The sequence below is a fragment of the Hippichthys cyanospilos genome, chromosome 12 (genome assembly GCF_059441005.1).
Source record: "Hippichthys cyanospilos isolate Australia breed blue-spotted pipefish chromosome 12, RoL_Hcya_1.0, whole genome shotgun sequence".
In the NCBI taxonomy this organism is placed as follows: domain Eukaryota; kingdom Metazoa; phylum Chordata; class Actinopteri; order Syngnathiformes; family Syngnathidae; genus Hippichthys; species Hippichthys cyanospilos.
Window position 1 is genome coordinate 16,627,298 of NC_142380.1, and position 22,458 is coordinate 16,649,755.

General features: G+C 38.0%; 1 protein-coding gene across 2 annotated transcripts in view; it reads left to right on the forward strand.

Moving 5' to 3' along the window:
* The first annotated feature begins 2,301 nt into the window (after window positions 1-2,301).
* tox (thymocyte selection-associated high mobility group box) overlaps window positions 2,302-22,458 on the forward strand; it is a 57,812-nt gene continuing 37,655 nt past the window's right edge. Inside the window, exons 1-2 of one of the 2 annotated variants that reach the window (XM_088429000.1) lie at window positions 2,302-2,482; window positions 2,779-2,946. In XM_088429000.1, the coding sequence (XP_088285126.1) occupies window positions 2,842-2,946 (105 nt within the window). In that variant the 5' untranslated portion in view covers window positions 2,302-2,482; window positions 2,779-2,841. Of the gene's footprint in view, window positions 2,947-22,458 lie in introns of both variants that reach the window. The other variant, XM_088429001.1, reaches the window with a different exon arrangement.

Sequence of the window (22,458 nt, forward strand, 5' to 3'; positions counted from 1 at the left end):
TCAAAGAGCTCCTCCCATTTAACTCCGGACATCCTCTCCTGCCTTCTCGTCAATTGCTTGAATGTCCTCACAACTCGTCCACAGGTCATCTCTGGAGGTGTCCAACTTGTTTGAAATGGAGGTTTTCGAAGATATTTTGCTGATCATCTTACTGGGGATGGTCTTTACCCAAGTGACAACTGTTGTGAGAGCGTGGAAGGTTTCCCTTGGCTGTTTCTCCCCCCACCTGCTGACATCTGTGCCGTATTCATGCACACGACCACGTACTGAAGGAAACAGGTCAAGCCGTCTTTTCCTTTTCATAATGTGCCCAAGTCCGTTGAAAAAAATAAGCCACGCAGCCTCCTTATTGACAACTAGGCAGCGCTTGATGAAAGTGCATTTTGCGATGTTCAGTGCAAACCTCCTAAAACGGCCCACATTACTTTTTTATACTTGATACTTTTTGACTTGATTGCGGCAAAACAAATTGTTATTTTTTGCTAACATGAATAGCAGCTATCTGGATGGTTGTTTTTTGCTATAGTCGGCCTTTTTGGCTCGTGCTTGTGAATCTAAAACAGATTGCCGGCTATAGCACAATGATTTCAATAGTAGCAAACTTACAAAGCCATTGCTGCACATGCAAGCACAAAATATTTAAAGTATATGGTTGTCTATACAGGAGCTTTTACTTTCATCCATTCTTATCCGCTAGTCCTCACTTTGGTCGCGGGTGTGCTGGACCCTAGATCATGGCTGTACAATTATAACACACGCTGGGTGTTATTGAAATGACGAAATTACGGTACTTTTAGCTGATTTCTTGGAGTTGGATTGATACATCCTGAACTGGATGCCAGTCAATCGCAGGCCACACATACAAACAACCAATCACATTCACCATCATGTCTGAGGGCAATCCAGTCAATCAATCAATCAAAAGTGCAAAATCACCATGGTGCATAGCCTAAATAGACTTTATAACATAATAGAATGAAAACACTTCTTAGAAAAAATCAAATGCAGAAAAAACCCATCTGAGTGACAATAAAACATAAAAAGGATCATGATAAAAGTTAAAGACTATACTGGGTCAAAAAACTAACTAAAGAGATGGGTTTTAAGACAAGATTTAAAAATTTCAGTCGTCCTAACATTCAATAGAAGACCATTCCAAAGAAAAGGGGCACAATAGGAGAAACCCTTTGACCAATTGAGTTTTTTATTTTCTGAAGGGATGACGAGATGACAGAAGCATGCCCTCCAGATGTGGCAGCTTCTGACATTTTGTCTGGGATATTAGTTTGGAGTGATTGACAAACTATTAATTTTCTTCGCAAATGTTCATTTTTGCATTTATACAAAAACAAACTCCTTAAGTTCTAGACGTTCATTTACCAACAACTTAAAATTTCAAATTGTAATCCAAGAGTATGAAATGTATGGCGTTATATTTGTGCCACAATTACGCACGCGCGGAAAACAAATTTGAGCGTTGAAAATAAAACTGAGCGAGCGAAAACAGATTTTGAGCGCAGAAAAAAGTCATTGAAAAGAAGTTTCTTGCTCAAAATTCCTTTTTGCTCGCTCGCAATAGCATTCTCGCGCTCAACATCTCGCTCTCGTTTGCGATACTCCTCCCTCCCTCGCTCAACGCAGAGGACGACTCGAGCGAGTGGGAGCTCGATGTTGAGCAAACGCGATGTTGAGCGAGGGAGGAGTATCGCGAGCGAGGGCAAGATGTTGAGCGAGAGAGGGCTATCCCGAGCGAGCAAAAAGGAATTTTGAGCGAGAAATTTCTTTTTCTGTGTTCAAACTCGGCGCCCGCGCTCAAACTCTTATCAACCCACTGAGAATAAAAGTTTTTCTTTTAAAAAAAAAAGGTAACAGTTTCAAATTGCCTTTTCAGTAATTACGTACCCCAATAAGGTATCGTAATAATAAAATAAAAAATAATAACATCAAGTTTAGAAGCTGCTTCAATGTCATCGCTCATTGTTTTTTGGGGTTAAACAACCATTTTTGCCCAATTTTCATGTGTTCAAATCTCAGATAATGTACAGTATATATATATATATATATATATATATATATATATATATATATATATATATATATATATATATATATATATATATATATATATATATATATATATATCCTGTATACACACACACATATCGATCCACGACCTTGTTTTAAAGGTTTGCTCTGAACTCCCGCCAACTTATTTTGGTAAAAGATAGAATGGTTTCCGGATCCGTGTATGCTAACTCATGCTAGCTTGATGGCAAAGCACTCTTTGTGAATGCTTCGCAAAGTAGCCGGAGCTTGGAGCGACGCGCGCCAGCGGCACAGCAGCAGCAGCAGCAGCAGTCCAGCAGTCAGTGTTGTAGTATAAGCGTGTAGTACAGTGAGCAGTGCAGCATTGAAACGCATCTCATCTCGGCTGGAGAAAACGTCGCAACCATCAAGGAAAGAAGTGGAGACGCTTCTTGCAGTGAGTTATTCTGGCCAAAATATTTTTACATTTGCAATTTTTTGTCAACGAATAAATGCATAAACTTGCAAGTTCAGAGAATCATTGGAGCATGAAAACCAGCGTGGAGAGAAGCATTTGGTCCAAAACTTGCGGAATATTGTAAAGACTGCTTTTTGACTGCATTTCTACCTCCAAAAACTCCCCGAGAGGGGCATTTGGTTCCCGAAGAGGCTCGTGGATGTTTCTCCTTACGGCTGCTCAGAGATCTCCAACTTTGTAAAGGAAAGAACAAAACAATCATTAGTTTATTTTAGTTGAAAGAGGGAAAAAACCGCCCGAAGAATAGAAGAGCGGAAGAAGTGGATGTGTATTGGGCCATGGATGTGACAGTTTACCCAGCACCTCCTCAACCTCTGGCCGCGTCAGAGCACAGCAGATTGGGACAGCTCTCCTACCCTGACCCAGCCTTCGGGACCAGCAAGGTAAGGAGACACAGAGCAGGAACTTCTGTTCCTCGTTGTCACGCAGATGAAAGTCACGTTTGTGTTACCCCTACTTTAATTAACTGTGGGGGTATTCATCTGTCTTGCCCTGTCAATTAATCAGTAATTAATTGCTATATTAGCCTGAAGTTAATTAAAGGAGCTGCTGCTATCGATCTCTATTGACGATGAATTATGATTTTTAAAAGACTTTCATCGATATCATTTTACGTAATTATGGTTCAATTCGCATTGCAATATGGTTGTGGTTTGGGATTTTGACCACATCATTTCCACGGGCATTTCTTGATAACATGTCTTAAATGCTCTTTCTTACGCCTTGGCACGGTGAAGGGTCAGGGTCAGACAGAAACCTGTGAGTGTTCTGCTGTCTGTATTTTGATAATATCCACTTGATTTGAATATGGTTAATAACGGTGATTATGTAAGTAAATGCTTCAGTAGAATACAGTTAATCAAGTATGAACTTTGAGGCTTAATCCTATGAATTGTGACACATTTATTTTGTAACTGGGCAAAGAATTGTTTTGAAGCCTTTCCAGGCACTCTAAAAAAATAAATGCATGTGCATCATACTTACATACACACATGCATATTATGCATATTATCCGTATTTACTGTACATGCATACAGTACATATTATATATATATATATATATATATATATATATATATATATATATATATATATATATATATATATATATATATATATACCTACCAACACACATACATGTTATACATACATACAGTACATACATATGCACATGCATACATATTATATATACATAGATACATGTAAATACATATTATACATCTATACATACATACATACATACATACATACATACATACATACATACATACATACATACATACATACAGTCAACTTTGATTTTAGTATGTGCCTTATTTTCCTGATAAACACTGGAAAAAAATGCTGAAGCAAACTCAACAAGCAGTACAGGAGGAAAACAAACATGTTGTAATGTCCCTTTAATGAAATTATCATCATATGATTTATGGTAATCCTTGCTCACAAATCACTTTGCATTTGAGGAAGTTAAAGTGAGTTACATAGTTTTTTTTTCTTTACAAATAAGGCCCAGCTCTACAGCGACTTACTATTCTATCAAAAAAATGAATAGTAGTTTTGTTATGAAAATTGCATGCAAGCATCCTCCATGAGGTTTTCCACTAAGGTTTCATGTGTATGCACCAAGTGGAGCATCTTGTTCATGTTGTGTTTTTGCACTCTTACATGTGTAACTAATATTTGTGGATCTCAGGAGAGGTGTGGCGGAATGACAAACTGGAGAACGCCATTCTTGATTGTGACACAGCAACTGTACATTAACTGGTCTTGACCTCTGCCCTCGAGATGTGGCCATTATAGAATGAAACATTATTGTTATCATCGTAGATGTTAGTGATACACTCAATTGACACTTTAAAGCCTTGCAACCTGCTGCTCTTATTTTGAGAAGGGAACGTGAGTGCATTCACAAAGGTATGCCAACGTACCCTGTTGTTGTTGTCAGTGAGTGTTTAAAAAAAGATAGAGATGGAAGATAGAGGCTGTGGATAGAGAACGGGCTATGTGGTTGGGGGTAGGGAATGGAGAGAAAGAGAGAAATACTGAGAGAGCGAGAGAGAGGGAGAGAGAGAGAGAGGGGGAGAGAGAGAGAGTGGTTTGTTGGGGGTAGGGATGTTGCAGATGAGTGTGGTTGTAGTGGGGGTGGGGCCACTAAGGTTTGTACTATATTTCTCTCTGTGTGTCTTTTGATTCATGGCTCTGTCGGTCTGATAGACGAGATCATATTACTGTGTGGGGGAACAGAGAGCGAGAGAATATAGAGGAGGGAGAGAGACAGGAAAAGAACTGCCAAGCACAGAGGCAGTGAGACAGGAAAAGCCAAAAAGTGAAAAGAACAAGAAGCAAACAAAATCAGAGAACAACAGAAAAACAAGGTTGTATAAAAGAAAAGGAAACAAAAAGAACAGGAAGGCATGCCCTCCAGATGTGTTAATATAAGCTGCAGAGACAGATTTTCCATTTCATTTGAGTGGAGACAATCCTCAGTACAATTACACAAGCTTCCACTCAGTATCATGCATGTGATTATTAACCATGACAACCAATCTGAAGCTTGAGGCTGCACATGCACTGCAACCTTAAACTCATCATTTATATGACAAGATGAATGTGTCAACACAAACGTCTAAACCAGCTGGACATTGAACAGATTTTACTTTGCCAGGTGCCATGTGCAAAGTCTGTCCAATGTCAAACTAACGTGTGGACAGAGCGGACTTCTCTGTAATCCTCTGTAATTTCTTGGTAAGAAAAATTCATCTTACGAAACGCCTCGCCGGAAAAATACTGCCTCTAGTCACGAGAGAAAATTCAAAATACGATATTGTTGGCAAATAATACAAGAAACGAGACACTAGCGCTCGCACCAACATGGCTGGAATGTAATACGTTATCACAAGCCGTGATGTCTACCGTATTTGTTACAGTGATGCATTTTTATAATTTATTAAAATGCCAGCTTGCCCACAAACGAGACACTAGTTTTGATTCAACGATGTTTACTGCGGTCTAACACTTTTCATCTTTACACATTTCATCCACACTTCCAAATTGTAGAACTAAAAAATATCAAATTGACATTAGCTACAGCTGACATTGTACATATTCACATAAAAACACATATACACACATACACATACGACTGTGGGCTGCCGCGTCTGACGTTAGCGTTGTTAGCACGTCATTAACAATGCCATCACACAGGAAGCACTTTTCATGACCCCAAACTAAACTGAAGTAAACGTACATGCTCAAAATAAAAAAAATATTATTGTGCCTGTGGACTTGTAAATGATTCCTGGATCACTGTAAATATAACATGAAAACATACAAATCACATGGCCTAAAACGGTCTCTCTCTGCACTCATCACCAACACACCAGCAAACAAGTGAACTGCATTCATATTGTCAACTGCTACAATTAAATATTTAAAAGGTTTAGGAGCATATATTATTATACTTTACGTAATATATTTTGATTACTATGCACTATTGTAATCGTAATATATTTTTGTGACTGTTTTTGATGCATTTTTTTCATTTGATAATATTCATTTAAAGGATTTAGGAGCATTTTGGGGGGCTTAGAATGGATTAGGCTTTTTACATGTAAAAAACGACTACTTATTTAAGATTCACGTTACGAAATTACTTTGGAACAAATTTTGTATGTAGAACTGTATTTATTGAACTACTAATGTGACTTGAAAGTACAAAACAAAGTAAAATAACATTATGTCGAAATGAGAGCAATTAAAAAAAAACCTAAAAAAAAAAAAAAAAAAAAGGTTGTTCCTGCTGAGCACACTTTAGCCTCTCTTAGGGGCAGAGTGATGCCACTCATGCACGGCCTACACAAATCTTACCGGAAGATAAAAGTAAAAGCCTAACCCAAACCCTAACCCCTAGATAAGTCGACTTTAAAAATAGGTTGACTAAAAATATCCGCCTCGCAAGTGGAACACTTTTTCATTCCAGCTTGCTCCAGTCTTGCTATGGGAAGTTTGCATGTTCTCCTCATGCCTGCTTGAGTTCTCTCTAGGCAATCCGGCTTCCTTCCACACTCATATTATGCATCGTAGCTGTATTAGACACTCCAAATAGTCCTTACATGTGATTGGGTGCGTGAATTGTTGCTCGTTCCTGTGTGCCTTGCAATTGGCTGGCAACCAGTTCAGGGTGTGTCTCGCCTACTCTCCGAGGACAGCTGGGATAGGCATCAGCAAGCCAGCAACCCAAGTAAGGATGAGCAGCTATAGAAAATGGATGAATGTATGTATGCAAAGACCATCTTGAAATTAGTCACCATTTCTTGTGTTGGTGCCCCACCTGATGGCCGAATGGCTGATGTTATTTGTGTGCTTAAAAACACTGACTCATGTATTAGTTATTGGGCTTTCATCATAGACAACTTTAACACACTGAGCTTCTAAAAAGAAAGCAAACAAACTTGTGAACTTCCCATAAGCACAAGAGGAGTATTACCTGAGAATATAAACCAGGGTTGTCAAACTCATTTTTATCGAGAGCCACTTTGTAGTTATAGCTTCTGTCAGAGAGCTGGAAAGACTGTGAAGTCAAATAAATTTTTAAGTTCGTCACACACTCATGCAGTTTTAAAATCAGATGCCAGTAAAAATTGTTCACAAGAGAGCTTGAAGACAAATCAGCATTTTGCAGGCCACATAAAATGATGTGGCGGTCGCGATCTGGCCCCCGGGCCTTGAGTTTGATACCTAACGAACAGCTTTTTTTCTTCTAACAAACAGCGGCGTGATTTTAGATGTTTAAATTTTAACCAGTGAGGGGCATTAAACGTGCCCAGTCTCCTTGTCAAGAAGAAGAAAACAAAAAACAACAGGAAGTTATTGACCTCATAGCAGCTCCACACACAACATTTACTCATGGAATATTGTTGAAGCCTTGTCTCTAAGTGACTTTAATGACATTATGAGCTGTGTAACATAAATATTACAACTATATGTATGTGTAATCTAAATGGTAGTTTTTGTCACCCTTAAACGACGTAGTAATACCAATCGCAATTGCTAGCACGGGTAGACAGATGTAACACAGGAACATTTTGATAGAAGCTTACATTTTTATATATGAGTAATTCACAGTAACAAACAAATGATAAGTAGTTAACTTCACTCCAACTAACATGCAACGTTAGGTAATTAAAAAAACAAACAACTAATGTTTTTTGAGGTGGCTGGCAGCAGAGTGTCAATTACGATTATTCAAGGGATTTATCGATAGGATAATCGATTTGAAAAAGGATTCTATAGTAACAGATGAACTTTAGCCATATAACTTGTTTTTCACAAATCAGAAAAAATATATGGCTTATTTGAAAGAATATTGTTCCTCAATGCTAATTGTATATCAGCATGTCAGTTGGATTTTACATTGATTGCTAGCAATAGCTCTGGCAATGTTTATGAAATGATTGTGTTGTGTTTTGTGCATAAATACTTTTGTTGTGTGCTTCGTCTTATTGTAAACTCAAACTGGGATTCAATCAAACAACTTTAAGCACACTGTGGGAAGGGAGAATAACTAAGATGTCAAAGGCATGTAGCTGCCTGAGAGAACAGTGTAAGCTTAGCTGATTACAGGGTCCCATACTGGTAAATGGTAAATGGACTTTCACTTCTATGGCGCTTTTCTACCTTGGGTACTCAAAGCGCTTTACACTAACTAGTCATTTACCTACTGATTATGCAGCATCAGGAGCAATTGGGGCTTCAGTGTCTTGCTCAAGGACACTTCGACATGGTCTTGCTGGTCGGGGGATAGACCCACAGCCTCTCAGCTGGGAGATGACCACTCTACCACCGATCCATGCCGCCCCTCAGCAAGTTAGACGTGGGCAATTGTTTTTTTGAATGGGCAATGCAACTCAAATTTAGTCATGATGAATTGACTGATGAATTTTCTTCTTATGGAAGTAAGACAGTTGGCAGAACAAGGTTAATAACAGCCATTTATTTATCACCTTAACTGCTTATCCTCACAAGGGTAGCAAGTGCGCTGGAGCCTATGTTGGCCGTCTTCAGGCAGTAGGAGGGGCACCTGAACTGGTTGCAAAATCACAAACTCCATGCAAAACAGTGTGTATGCTTTTGCTGTAAGAATGTTTGTGAGTGGTTTGGGGATAGCTGTTAATAGTCTTAGAATTTGTACTACATGAATCACTTTTGCTCTCAATTTAGCGGTCGAGCTACGTTCCTGCCTTTATTTCAGTCATGAACTGTGGGTTGTGACCAAAAGAACAAGGTTCCAGATCCGGTATGTGTATGGTGTCTGGGCTCTCCCATAGAGATTGGGTAAGAAGCCTGGTGATACGGGAGGGACTTGGAATAGAGCCAGTGTCCCTCCACGTTGATAGGAATCAGCTGAGGCGGCTTGGGCATCTGGTTAGGATGGCTCCTGGACTCCTTCCTGGTGAGATGTTCTGGGCACCAGGAGGAGGAGGACCTGGAGATGACCCAGGACACGCTGGAGAAATTATGTCTCTTGGCTGGCCTAGGAATGTCCCGGAAGGCTCGAGCACTTGTTCCCCGCAACTCAGATAAAGTGATGGATGGATGGATGTTCTATAAATAGTTCAGGTCAGGGATGTCAAACTCATTGTATTCTTGGGCCACATTGTTTTTAGAGTTTCTGTCAGACTGATGACAGAATGACTGTGAAATCAATTCATTAATATCTGTTCATCACATGTTTACCTCATTTTGAAATCAGAGGCCGGTAACAACTGTTTTAATTGGGAACAAGAAAATACTTGTTACCCCCCTACATTTTTCAAAGTTGGAGACAGCTTGCAAATTTGGTATTTTACCCAGAAACCTGAAGACAAATCAGCATTTCGCAGGCCACATAAAATGACGCGGCGGGCCGGATCTGGTCCCCGGCCTTGAGTTTGACACCTGTGCTTTAGGTGATTGCACACATCACATGCACAGCCAACTACATCATCCACAAGGGAAGATCTTACAGTTTACCTGCAAGAAAGCATGCCCTCAAGGACCAGTGAGTATGGACCAGCGAGCCCATACTTCAGCAGCATCAAAGTCCTCATGCCTTTTGCACAGCCTGATTTTTATTACAAATGAATTATAACACAGCGTCTGGCTCATCTCGTTCCGTCACGGGATGATGCACGACCGCACAAATGCCCTGTTAAAGTTTAAGAAAGTACCAAAAGAGAAAAAAAAACGACACCAATGGACACAATTGGACTGGCCATTAAATTAAACATATTTTATGTACTGTAATTGTATTCTCACCACTGGCCAAGATGTATGATTAGGAGTGAGTTTAATTTGCTACTTGATTAATATCCAGTTGTATTATTTCCCACTTATTTCTGTGCATGCTCACTACTGCGAGCATAGTGGGAGGAGGTGCCCTTAAAATTGCCTCTATAGTACAATTTTATGTTAGCTACTTGATCTCATTTTTCCCATGGGGAAACATGGTTTTGACAGCCACTGCATTTGCATTAATTAAACCTTCTATATGCTTTCATTTTTGGCACAGATTTTAATCCGCAACAATGATGCAACCGGAGTATTTTTTTTTTTTTTAACTTCAAGAAAATATTTTTTTGCAGACATACTGCGAATGCTAGATTTTTAACATTTCTATTCACTGTATATGACTGCAGCTCCCTTTTTGTTATCACTCCCTCCTTTCATTCTTTTCCCATAAACTAAACAGTGTAGTTCCAATACTTGAGAACACATCTGATAGAGGCAATTTCCTGTGTGCTACATGTGTGAAAGGGCAAATCTGATCCTGTTTCTCCGGACATTGTTTGGGCTTCCTGAGATGACTTTGCATTAATAGCATTCTTCAAAGGTTACACATTAGATTATTGCAGGGTTTTGAACCCGAGATTAGCATCTACTCCAAACCTGTTTAGTGCTATCTTGGTTCAACTACAGTCTTATTGTGTTTCCTTAACATACGGCCATGTCTCAGGCTGTAGAGCGGGTCGTCCAGTGACCGAAGGGTCGGCTGTTCGAAGTCATGTGTTGCTGTGTCCTTGGGCAAGACGCTTGAGCCACCTTGCTTCCAGCGGTTGGCGGAAGGTACAATATGGCAGACATGCCTGTGTCAGTCTTACCCAGGGCAGCTGTGGCTACATAATGTAGTTTACCACTCCTCTGTGAGTGCATTAGGCAAGTGAGTCGTCAGTTTAAGCGCTTTGAGTACCTGAAGTAGTTAGGTAGAAAAGCACTATATAAGTGCAATGTCCATTAAGCATACGGTATACGCAGGCCATATTTCTTCGCGCAAGGATAACAACATCTAGTGATATAGTATATCATACCAGAACAATTAGAATAACATTTTATGTTCAGTTGTGTGTGCATAGGAAATAGTTTCATTGGAATAACTTTCAGTGAGTTCAGAGGAAAAAATGACATTATTTTTTTTTTCTGTGTGACAACTGAAGACATTATGTACTTATTTAAACGTTGCCAAACTAACAAATTGCCTTTGCCAAGAGCCAACTAGGTTTATATGCGTGCCAAATTGCTGTATTTACGATTCATTCATACCATTATTTTTTTGTTGGAGCTGGTCCAGGATGTTTGCTGCTGTTTAACATTAACAAAATGAGCACTTTTCATATTTTCAGGACCACTTTAGAACTAACCAATAAAACACACAACTTAAAACATTTCGTCATATTCCAATCTAAAGCCTTTGTCAACTATACAACCTACTACAAACCATTGGAACAGTTAAACTACCTCCATATTTGCTGTGGACTGAAAACATTTGCATTACACATGTGACATGAAATCAACACTTCAGCTGTTATTTTCATCTGGATTTGATGCATGCCATAGAAAGTACAGATGCTAAGCACCATAAGATACAAATCAGTCATAACCAAGAAAAATAGTTGGAAGAAAAAAAAAAAGGGCACAGAGGCATTCTTGCAAAAATCTAGGACAAAGAGATATGGACTGAAATTAACTTTTACCAAATAGATGGGAAAACCAAATCCATAGTTGAGCTAATGACATGATGTGGGCTCGCATTGCTTCTTCTGGGATACGCTCATTAATCTTCATTGATGTAACTCAAGGCGGCAGCAGCAAAATGAACTCAGGAATATATGGAATCACATAAAGACAGATACAATAAAATAGTTTGGGAGAATTTTAAAGGGCCCGTATCATGTGAGCTCAATTATTTTGGAGATTTTAACCATGATACAGTCCTTCTCACTTAAAATGTTATTTACCTTCATTGGTGCATTTCTAAAAACATTCCTCGCTTATTTTTCGCTCTTCACATCGGCCCCGCCCAAGCAGATGAACATGATTTGCGAGAAGCCTCGTGATAATAGTTGAGCTTGGTTTATCATTGATGCGTGAACGCTCCATGAGGAAATGAAACGCGAGGAATCTTGCACGCATTTTGCAGCACTTTATACTTGTTGCGGCTTTCCCCTGCAGTCAGCCAATAATCTCCCGTACTGTAGGTGGCAGTAAATGGCATCTATAGCATACAAACAATACAATTATATAACAGAGGTAGAGAATCCGAGAAGATTCAAACAATCTGAATTCTTCCAAGCTTTTTTTGGAACAGACTCCCCATCTCTCCCCACTGTACATGCTCGCCAGGAGTAACTGTACTTACCATATTTCACCATACACAAGTCGAGTTTTTTTTCCCTCATTTTCAATATTGAGGGCGGGTGGGGTTGACTTATACCCGCACATGTGTCTGTTTGAATAACATTAATTTGAATGAAAAATATGTACCGTATTTTCCGGACTATAAGCCGCTCCGGTATATAAGCCGCAGCAGCAAAAATTGAGCAAAATAAAAAATCTTTTGCCACAGATAAGCCGCAGTGGACTATAAGCCGCAGGTATATGGAAGTAACATCAAACTTCTAAAGTTTCTTTATGTATTTTTTTTTTTTTTGTCTACCAACTGCAACTGCAACATCCCCTCTTTAACAGACTGCACATACCTGCATATTTAGTCCCAACAGTATACTTTTAGAAAATATACTTATATTCTTGACCGGTGGGAAAAACCAGCAGATAAACCGCACTGGACTATAAACCACAGGGCTTAAATCATGATGAAAAAGTCGCGGTTTATAGTCCGAAGAATACGGTAATATCGTGTCATTTTCAAGGCTTAAAATGATTATATATACCTGTAATTCGAGAGAGTATGCATCTATTTTAGCATGTTTACACTTGACAAGTCAAACCAATTTCATGATTTAAAATCCAGATTTGACACCCCCATTCGTTAAGATCACCTAAAATTGTGATTTTGCGTTACAAATAATCAATTTTCAAAGTAGCATATCAGATGCTGATGTAAAGAAGCAGGAAATTAAAGGTAAATTTTTGATCAATTGTCTAATACATATAATTTGGTGTCACCCCCGAATTCTGCTATTCTGTTATATAGTGGAAATCAAGGAACTATGTTTGATAAATGTGGGTAATAGCTAATTCAAATACTTAATGGTTTCAGAGCATATAATTAGATTGGCGTAATAATTCAGACTAACATTGCTAGTGCCTTTTTCATTTTTTCCATGATAACAGATTGCCTTCCCCTTTGGTACGCATCTGTTACCATGGTTGTAAACACAAGAAATGGACGAGAGCAGTTGTTTTTTCCGGACAGTCGTCAGCTCAGTATGCTTGTTCACGTTTTCATCATTTAAAGGACCAGTGGCATGAACGGCAGCGAGTGAACCACACTGAGCTATGATTGGATTAAAGAGTAAATGTAAAAAGAATCAGTTAGCCTTCTACATTAAAGCACTGCAATTTTAGAAGTCATTTGTGGTGTGGCAGCCTATTGTAAACACATTACCGTATGAATAAAATCTTTGTGAAAGATAAATCAAGTGTGACAGGGTGTAGAAGGCATACAAAATAGGGAGAAGGTATGATGTAAATCGAGTGACGGAAACCTTGGCAATGGTTCCCTAAAGAAAAACAAGTCAGAGAAGACCTGACTTTAAAAGAACAGAAAAGCAAATAAAGCAGGTCAGAAATCACTCACTCAGAAGAAACATCAATTTGGTCAGAATGACATAAAATATCAAAAGGTATAGATGCAAAGTAAGATTATGCTTCAAGGTGTATTAATGCAAATGTAAAGTTGTTTGTCCAACTACATGAAATAGAAGCATTTTCTGAAAATAAGACCTAATGCAGTACATTTACTACATTGCCATTGCATGTTATTTGTTTCCATGCATGCGACCTGTCTTTGAGTTGTAACATCTTTAAACCTTTTTTGTGATTGACTCATACATCTCAAGTATTACATTTCCATCTTTAAAAAAACTGTCATGAAACTCAACAGTGCACTTTGTGGCAACATAATTGGCTCCAGTCTCTCTGCTTGATTTTAACTGGAGAGGGGTATACTAGTTGGAATAATTGTTATGCATCAAAGAATATACAGTAGCTATATTGTCTCCCAGGTCTTACACATTGTAGACATGTTGTGTGTGTATCTTGCTAGCCACTTGATATTTGTTGTACACCCTGCTGTATCATAAGACAAATGACCTGACACAATATATTCATGAACATTTATATAGCTCAAGCATTTCATTTTGTTTTCATACATGCATGGAAATCAAAATAACCCTGACTCTAGCGACTGCTTATAAAAATGTGACCTAGTTCCAACCCTTGAAAAAAACATATCCTGCAAATCTTTATTCTGCTGCTACTCTATGTCTATGTCATATGACTAAAACGAACACACAACCCAGTCCCTATTCCATCATCCATTCGTAGATTCTGAATTTTACTTTGGAGCTGTGAACTCATTGCATATCGGGGAGATGGCAAGTAGCCAGAATTTCCTACTATGAAAACTGGCAGGCTTTGTGTCAACTATCTGACTGTGTTTGTAAGAAAAAAAAAAAGACTGTTTTAAGACCTATTGTCAAAGTGAGTCAGACAGCTTAGGCATTGGCTTTGCGTGTTTCGACTGTGTTTTATTGTTGTTCTTTAACATTCCATATTTCAAACGTTACAGTCCCTTCTAAAAGTTTTGAAACAGTAAGACCAACGTCCACGTTTTTGCTGTAGACATGACAGCAAACAACCACGTATTTACTCTGTAATATATACTCATGGCTTCCTTCTTCTTCCAAATGGTTGTATTGGCTATGGCCAGTTGTTTGTGTAACAGCCTCATAATCGCTTGCTTTTCCCTCCGTAGGCAGGTCTCCTATTTTAAATGTCTATAAATAATAATGTTTGAACAAAACAAATAGAAATTGAGCATGGACATGGACACTGTTTATTGTTTGAATTATCAATGTATGGTGGTGCCATAATATACGAGTTTTAGAAATCATTCAAAAACACTTGTATCTGAAGTAATCTTTCTCTGTTAAAGTGAAGGGAAAGGCCATATATCCACATGAGCCCTCCCTCACTAAACAACATAAAACAATTTACCGTATTTCCCCGGGTACAAATCTAGTTTTTTTCCCCCTCATTTTTTACTCCCCTTTATTCAATGACTCAAAACAGAGTAATATTTTCCTCATATTTTTGTTTGAGTGACATTAATTTGATTGGGAAATAAGTAATATCATGTCATTATACACGGCTTAAAATGATTATCTATGCAGTGGAACACTGCATACAACATTTATCTGTTCCGTAGTTGTAAGGCGAAATCGTCGCATGGCGGGCAAAAGAAACCTATGGCAATTAGCTAATGTGTGCAAAACTCCAGGTAAAAACATCAACATTTTATATACATATTAAAAAGTAGTAGCAAAATAGTATAGTACGTACTACTTATATATAATATACACGTATATTATTAAATAAAATTATAAATAAAAATATATGAAGAAATAATGACATTTTATTTACCTCCTGAGTGACATGACTTGAACTAGTTACGGCCAAATTCCCTACCGGGGTAACGATGCGTGTGCCTTCTTATTTCGTGATTATCTCCAGCTTCGTTTCCATAGTACTCATCTTCTTACTTCTCCCTTTAACGTCACTAACAATCTTGCGACCCATGGCTAACAAATTGAAGTTTGAATTGAGCACTAAAATCCACAATAAATATACAACAGTGCAAGCACTCACACAAGATCAAGTCTACGAAACATGCGAGATTCCGAACTGAGCGAGTGATAAACAAAGAGAGAGAGAGAGAGAGAGAGGCAGCATCTCTTTCAGGCATTGTGGGAGGGATTTCAGCCAATAGCATATGAGTAGCTTAGTGACACCGAGCCAATGGCAGACCAGCATCTGAGTGACATATGCAGACGCATATAGTGACGTATGAGCATGGTGTGAGGCGAGTGACTTGCACAGTCATACACACGCACACAGTTAAATTTTGGAATTTTTTGGGCCGCGCGAGAGAAATTGTTGTTGCTTCCGTAAGGTGGGAAAAATGCCGTAGCAAGGGGATGAAAAAACGTACATTATTTAAATGGGAGGAGCTATTTGGCCTGTCAGATAGTTGTGATGACTTTTAGGTCTTTTCAAAAAATTCATATTCAGTTGTGCCCAAAAGATAAAGCATCTTCAAATCAATTTTATTGTTGCAACATTAATTTTAGCATTTGCGTCCGTCCACGCGCATGCTCACATTGCCCTGACTTGACTCATTTATGCAGCCCCCCCATATAAAAGCAACAGTATTTCATACAATATACGATGCAGAAATGCAACTAAAAGTATCGCAATTTTGTCATTTTAATAACACACAGCATGTGTTATAATTGGACAGCCATGATCTATGTAACCACTAAAGTCAGGGCTAGACTGTAAATCACGTTTTTGTAAAATTCACCCAAATTGAAGTAAAAAAGTGGGCGTTGACTTGAACTCAGAGAAATACGGTAGGTACATTTAACTAAGTTTAGAGAAAAGGTACTGATAATATTATTATGACAGTTATTATTTACAATTTGAAATTATTGTTCAGATGGAGGTTAAAATGCTCATGCAATGCCATTGTGTGTTGAAAATATTATTGTAGCGTTAGCATGATTCCAGTTATTGGAAAGATAACTACAGTACCTCACACCTCGGGAACCATTTATCTGAGCAGTGCAATTATGCCACAAGGCACGGAATGTGTGTGTATCTTTGCAGATACATGTTGCTTGACCCAGTCGAAAGCTCGATTCAGGTTGGCTCAAATATTCCACCACGTATCTTGCGTTAGTTTGTGGGGATGACTACACTTTTTTTTTTTGGTCAATTTGAAGGCCTGTTGGCTGCTAAATGCTATGTTGGTCGACTATTCAACAGCTGAAAACAAGTCAATCCACTCAGCAGATATATTTTACTCATGTCCCATTTCCAAGCCTGCTACATGCATGTTTGAATTCCGCCTTATAAAGGTGGTTGTAAGTGTGTAAAATCTCTTGGTCCTGCAGAAACCACAGTGAAGTTATCTCAGATTGCTTTTGTCTGTTTATTTTTTTGTTTTGTCCCACCATTGTTTTCATATGTAATGTGCCGCTGGAACTGCCGTATTGTGGTGTATAAATGAACTTCATTTGTTACCAATAGTGTCTCCTCTCCTTTGCTTTAAAATCTACGTGAGAGGTGGTCAGTCCTTGACTGGCGTGAGGAGAAAATGATCTTTATAAGGAACTGCAAGCAACCCTCCATTGTTGGCTCGCAAGATCACATATTTGTGAAACGGGCATTCGAAACTATATGTATTCATGTATGCCCTCCCCTCCCCAACGACCCACTCCATTGCTGTGCCACAGCCAGGATGATTCTAAAAACATATCATAACATTGCTAAAAATAATAATGTGTTCAATTAACTAATTTCTGCAATGATTTGGAGGACTTGATACATATTGTTGTTATATTTATGAATGAAATGCAATGAGATCTACCACACATCGGTGGAGTCCAGAATTTGTACATTGATCCCCGAACATTGCGACCATGTTGATGTATCCTTGAGCAAGACTCTCAAACCGTAGTTGCTCCTGATGCTGCATCATCACTAAATGAATAAGTAGTCAGATACAGTGCCCAATTGGCTTGTATTAGGTAAGCATTAGTCAATGGTGTCAGCTACCCTCCATAAAAAAATGTATTTGATGAGAATTTTATTATTCATTATTGATATTACTACTGTATTTTTAAAGACAAACATTCTTGTCTATGATGCTGAAAGAGTTCATTTCTGCCACTAAATTGTCAGGTGGGCCAGGAGCATGTCATTGGAAACAGCTTTGGTACATGACTCTGAGACAAAACTAAATTGCCAAACGTGCATCATGAGTCATAAAATTAGGATACGCAGGATTACATTTGCACTGTTTATGATAGTAGAGCCTCTAGTAGCGTTACCTTTTTTCCAAAGGGTAAAAAGTAATCTTAGGCGCCATGCTCATCTGTTCAAGAAGACCATGCATTTGTGCATGGTGTTTATTAGAATGGAGATCGCACTTTGAGTTAATGCATTCAGTCGCAGCTGTTGATGTGACCTTACCCTAAATGCCAATCTCACATAATATATTTTTATCTCTATCATAAAGTCTTATATTCCAAGCCAAATTACAACCAGTCTGTCCACTTTGGCTGGGATTTTTGTTCCAATGCGTAACGCCAAGAAACACTACAAATACTCCCACACTACAAATGTTCATTGATAACTGGGTGACTCCGAGCCCTGTCGCTTGTTCACGGGTGTGGCTGAAAATGTTTCATTTAGTTGAAGAACAAGGACGCAGAGATGAGGGTCTTATAGCTGGGAGAGGTTTGCCAAAAGGAACAGATGGAGGAAGACAGAGAGCTGCCAGAAGAGACTAATTATCAGAATTTAATTTCCAAAACAAACATATTGCAATCAAATCATGTAATGCAATCATTGATGCATTGTTGTGTGCGAGCCTGTGTATGGCATATGTGTGCAGGATTACGGATAATAACTTGCATCACTTAAATTGTGGTTGGAGAACTTGGATCATTTCCAGAGAAACTCATCAGGCAAATGTTTTTGTTTTTGTCAGGCCAGTGGTACCTATACTTATGGACGCTTCTTGTTACGAAAAATTCAGCCTAGAAGATGCCTCAGTGCAAAAATATTGTTTCTAGTAATGAAAGAAAATTCAAAATACGAAAGGTGACATTGTTGGCAGATAATATGAGACGCGCCAACATGACTTTAATGTAATAAGTTATCACAACTCGTGATTTGTTACAGTCTGTCATGATTTTTATATTTTATTATTTTGCCGGCTTTCCCACAAACGAAACAATAGTTTTTTTGCATTGATGTTTACTGTGGTCTTCCACTTCATCTTTACTCCTTTCATCCACACGTCCCACAATTTACACCGTAGAACTAACAAACATAACATTGGCATAAGTTACAGCTAATATTGTACATATTCACATAAAAACACATACAGTATGTAACATACCACTTTGGGATGTGGCATGTGATGTTTGTGTTGGTAGCACTTTGCATGACTCCAAACTAAACTTAAGTGAATTTACATAATAAAAGTAGCACATCAGATGCAAACAAATAAATATTATAGCTCTTGTGGACTTGTAAATGATTCCGGGGGCACTGCAAATGTAAACTAAAAAGTACAAATTAAACACCCTAAGACGGTGCCTCTCTCTGCGCTCATCATCAACACACCAGCACCATGTCATGCATTCATATTGTCAACTGCTACAATTAATATGATTCCATTTAAATGGTTAAGCGGCATTTTTTTACTATTCTTTACATGCTATATTTTGATTGTTATGCACTAATGTAATTCTAATCCTTATTTGTTAATGATTTTTATCATTTAATAATATTCATTTTAAGGGTTTAGGACCATTTTTGGGACGGATTAGGCTATATACATGTAAAAGGCGACTCTACTTATGAAAGAGTCACATTCCAAAATTACTTCTGTAACAAAGTGATATTTTTGATGGAATGGTAATTAGTGTGTGTAAAGGAGTTAATTCAACACATTTTTACATTGGACTCTTAAAATATGTTTTACATCTTTAGAATAAGCAACAATTTATTTATTTTATTGCAACACACATATTCTATATACAGTATTTCCTGTCTTTCTTGTTTGTTTAAAGTTGTTAAACCCATAAACTGTATCCCCAAAGTAATAACCTATGTTACTGATACTACTCCTTAGTACAGACACCCTCTTATGTGGCAACCGCTAAATTGATTTAAGAATACTCATTGTTGAGACAGTTTGTGGAAGGTTTGACTCAAGAATTTTACACTGATTTTACACTGATCTGATTGGTTAAATCCGATTAGCTGATATTTAGCAGTTTATGATCGGTAGCAATGTCTTTAACTCACCAATTCATCAATGACGATATTGTTTACAACCGCAGTGTGTCCATTCTATACAAATATTCATGGTGAACCACCACAATGAATTGGCAGCTACTTATAGATAGATTGCTGTCAAGATATGACTGTTAACTTTGATTGCTGCGCAGACAAGCTGTTCTGCTCCTTGTGTGGTCTTTGTTTAAATCTGTTAATCCAGGGGTTCTCAAAAGGGGGTACGGGTAATCCTGGGGTTACTTAAAGGCACTTTAGGGGGTATGTGATCTTTTTAAAAATATATTTAAAAAGTAGCATCAATGCAAAAAAAAAAAAAAAAAAAAAAAAGCTTAATTAAAGCAAATACCTCCCTGGCAGGGAGAATAACAAAGATCCTCAGTGAAGCACAAGCCCAAGTGTCTCACTAAAACATCTCAATAAAGGCAGAAAGATTCAATAGTAAAACAATGCAATGTTCGATTATTCACTTGGCAATATTGTCAGTCTTCTTTTTAATGATTAAGACTATAAGTTATATATGTACTGTATATGAGGGTTTCAGTGATTAAATTTTTTAATAATTGACAAAGTTCTCCTTAATTAATTTTTCATCAACTATTTTCTATGAGGCTTTTAACAGGCTTTACTCTAACCCTCGGTTATCCGGGGATTTTTTACTAACCTGGCCATATGATCACACAACTTGGGCTGACTTTGAAAGCGTCATAACACTGTCAAATATGAATATAGTTTTACTTTTAACCCCTCAAAATGTTCAGTGGCATCCAAGGCTATTTCGTTTTGAAGAGTTTTCATTTTGTGAGAAAAAAAATGTTAACAGCTCTTCAATGCTGCATATTTTGCACACAGGAATATGCAGCTATAAAGATATGCGTTGCAAGAAATAAAACGCTTCCCTCCAGCAAACAAAAAGCTTTTTCTGCAACATTTAATTCTTGGATATAAGCCTTTTGTCAACTATAAGTCCCACCATGCATGGCAAAAACTTTATATTAAGGGAGTCAGGCTAAGCCACCCAATGAAATCTTTGAAAGGCTTGCAAATGTCATAAGTTTTCGCTAGCAACCCCCGGTAGTTTGAGGTCTCAATCGTACCCAGATTGTGAGTTGGGGGAAGGGAGAATGCATGATAAAACATCGGGTTTTCAATATGTCCAGAATTATATATTATTATATATATAATCATATATATTTCATATTTTTAATGCTAGTAAATGAGCCTGACATGGGCTAAATTTGACATCTGCCGCCTGTACGTCTCGACCTCCCGTTTGAAAGCATTTAGAAGGGACGGCATCTTGAAAGTCTGCATATTTTGACAATGTATGCAATATTTTGGCCTCCTAGTGTTTTTTTTTTTTTTCTATCCTTGTGTTTTCCTTTGATATCCAACATCAAAAAGGCTCAGTTGGGTCAAAATTTCCCTCAGAGGTTAATAGAATCTCGGAATGAACGTAAAATGATCAACTAAAAATATTTTCTTTCAAAGCTTGTTGTAGTAGCATTCCTTAATCCTTCCTTTCTTGTAAAATATACACATAACTGTTTAACAAAACTACCAAATCAGAGGTTTTTTTCTTATAGTCTCAGAAACAATCCTTAAAATTTCTTACTGAGGTTTAGTTGTGCTCTTTTTTTGGATCTTCAGAACAGTGATGATCTTGGAGATACATCATCGCTCAATATTAACAGTTTTTCTTTAAAATTGTTGTTTTATTTATGAGTACAGATCCTTAGTATGGCCTTTTAACCTGAAAGGTAAACGTTCCATTTGAACAATCTGTCCCAATTCAATACTAAGGTGTACCTTGTTTTTGCTGTATTTTGTGTAAATACAGAATCATCAAACAATTGCGGACCAAATTGAGTCAGAAAAACATCAAAAGCAGTGATGACGCGTTCTCCCAAGCCCTTAAGCCTCTCAAACATTTGAATTTCTTTTTATGCAATGTCATTTAAAAATAAAATAAAATCAGCAGTAGCTTAGTCCGAACATCTCATCTGAATTTATCAGCGGAATAATCGCAATGACTGCCTAAGGGCCACGAATAAACAGCTGTTTCGGGATTTGTCCATTTTCCATTCGCACACATTAAAGGATAAACACTGACGTGATATCTTAAGAGCACATCTAAATTGCGCACACATCACACAGTGCACTCAAAGTAACAGTGAATTGGCTTTAGCAAATAAAAAGGTGTTTATATTGTTGCCATGGTGACAAGACAGATAAACATAAAATGTTGAGCTGACCTATCACAGCTGTGTGAATCTCACTCTCTCGCTGTCTCGCTCACTCTTGTTCACATACACACTCGTGGAAACACACGGACGCATGCGCGTGTGCGCGCACACACACACAGACGGACGCACAAACACAGGCACAGTCAGCCATCTCTCCCTGCACTAAGTTGATTTATGTTCTCTAATGCACTTTAGAGTAAACTGAAATCTATGCAATCCAGACCAGTCAAATAAATTCAGACTAACCTTTGAGGCTCCAATATGGTCTCAGGCTGTTTA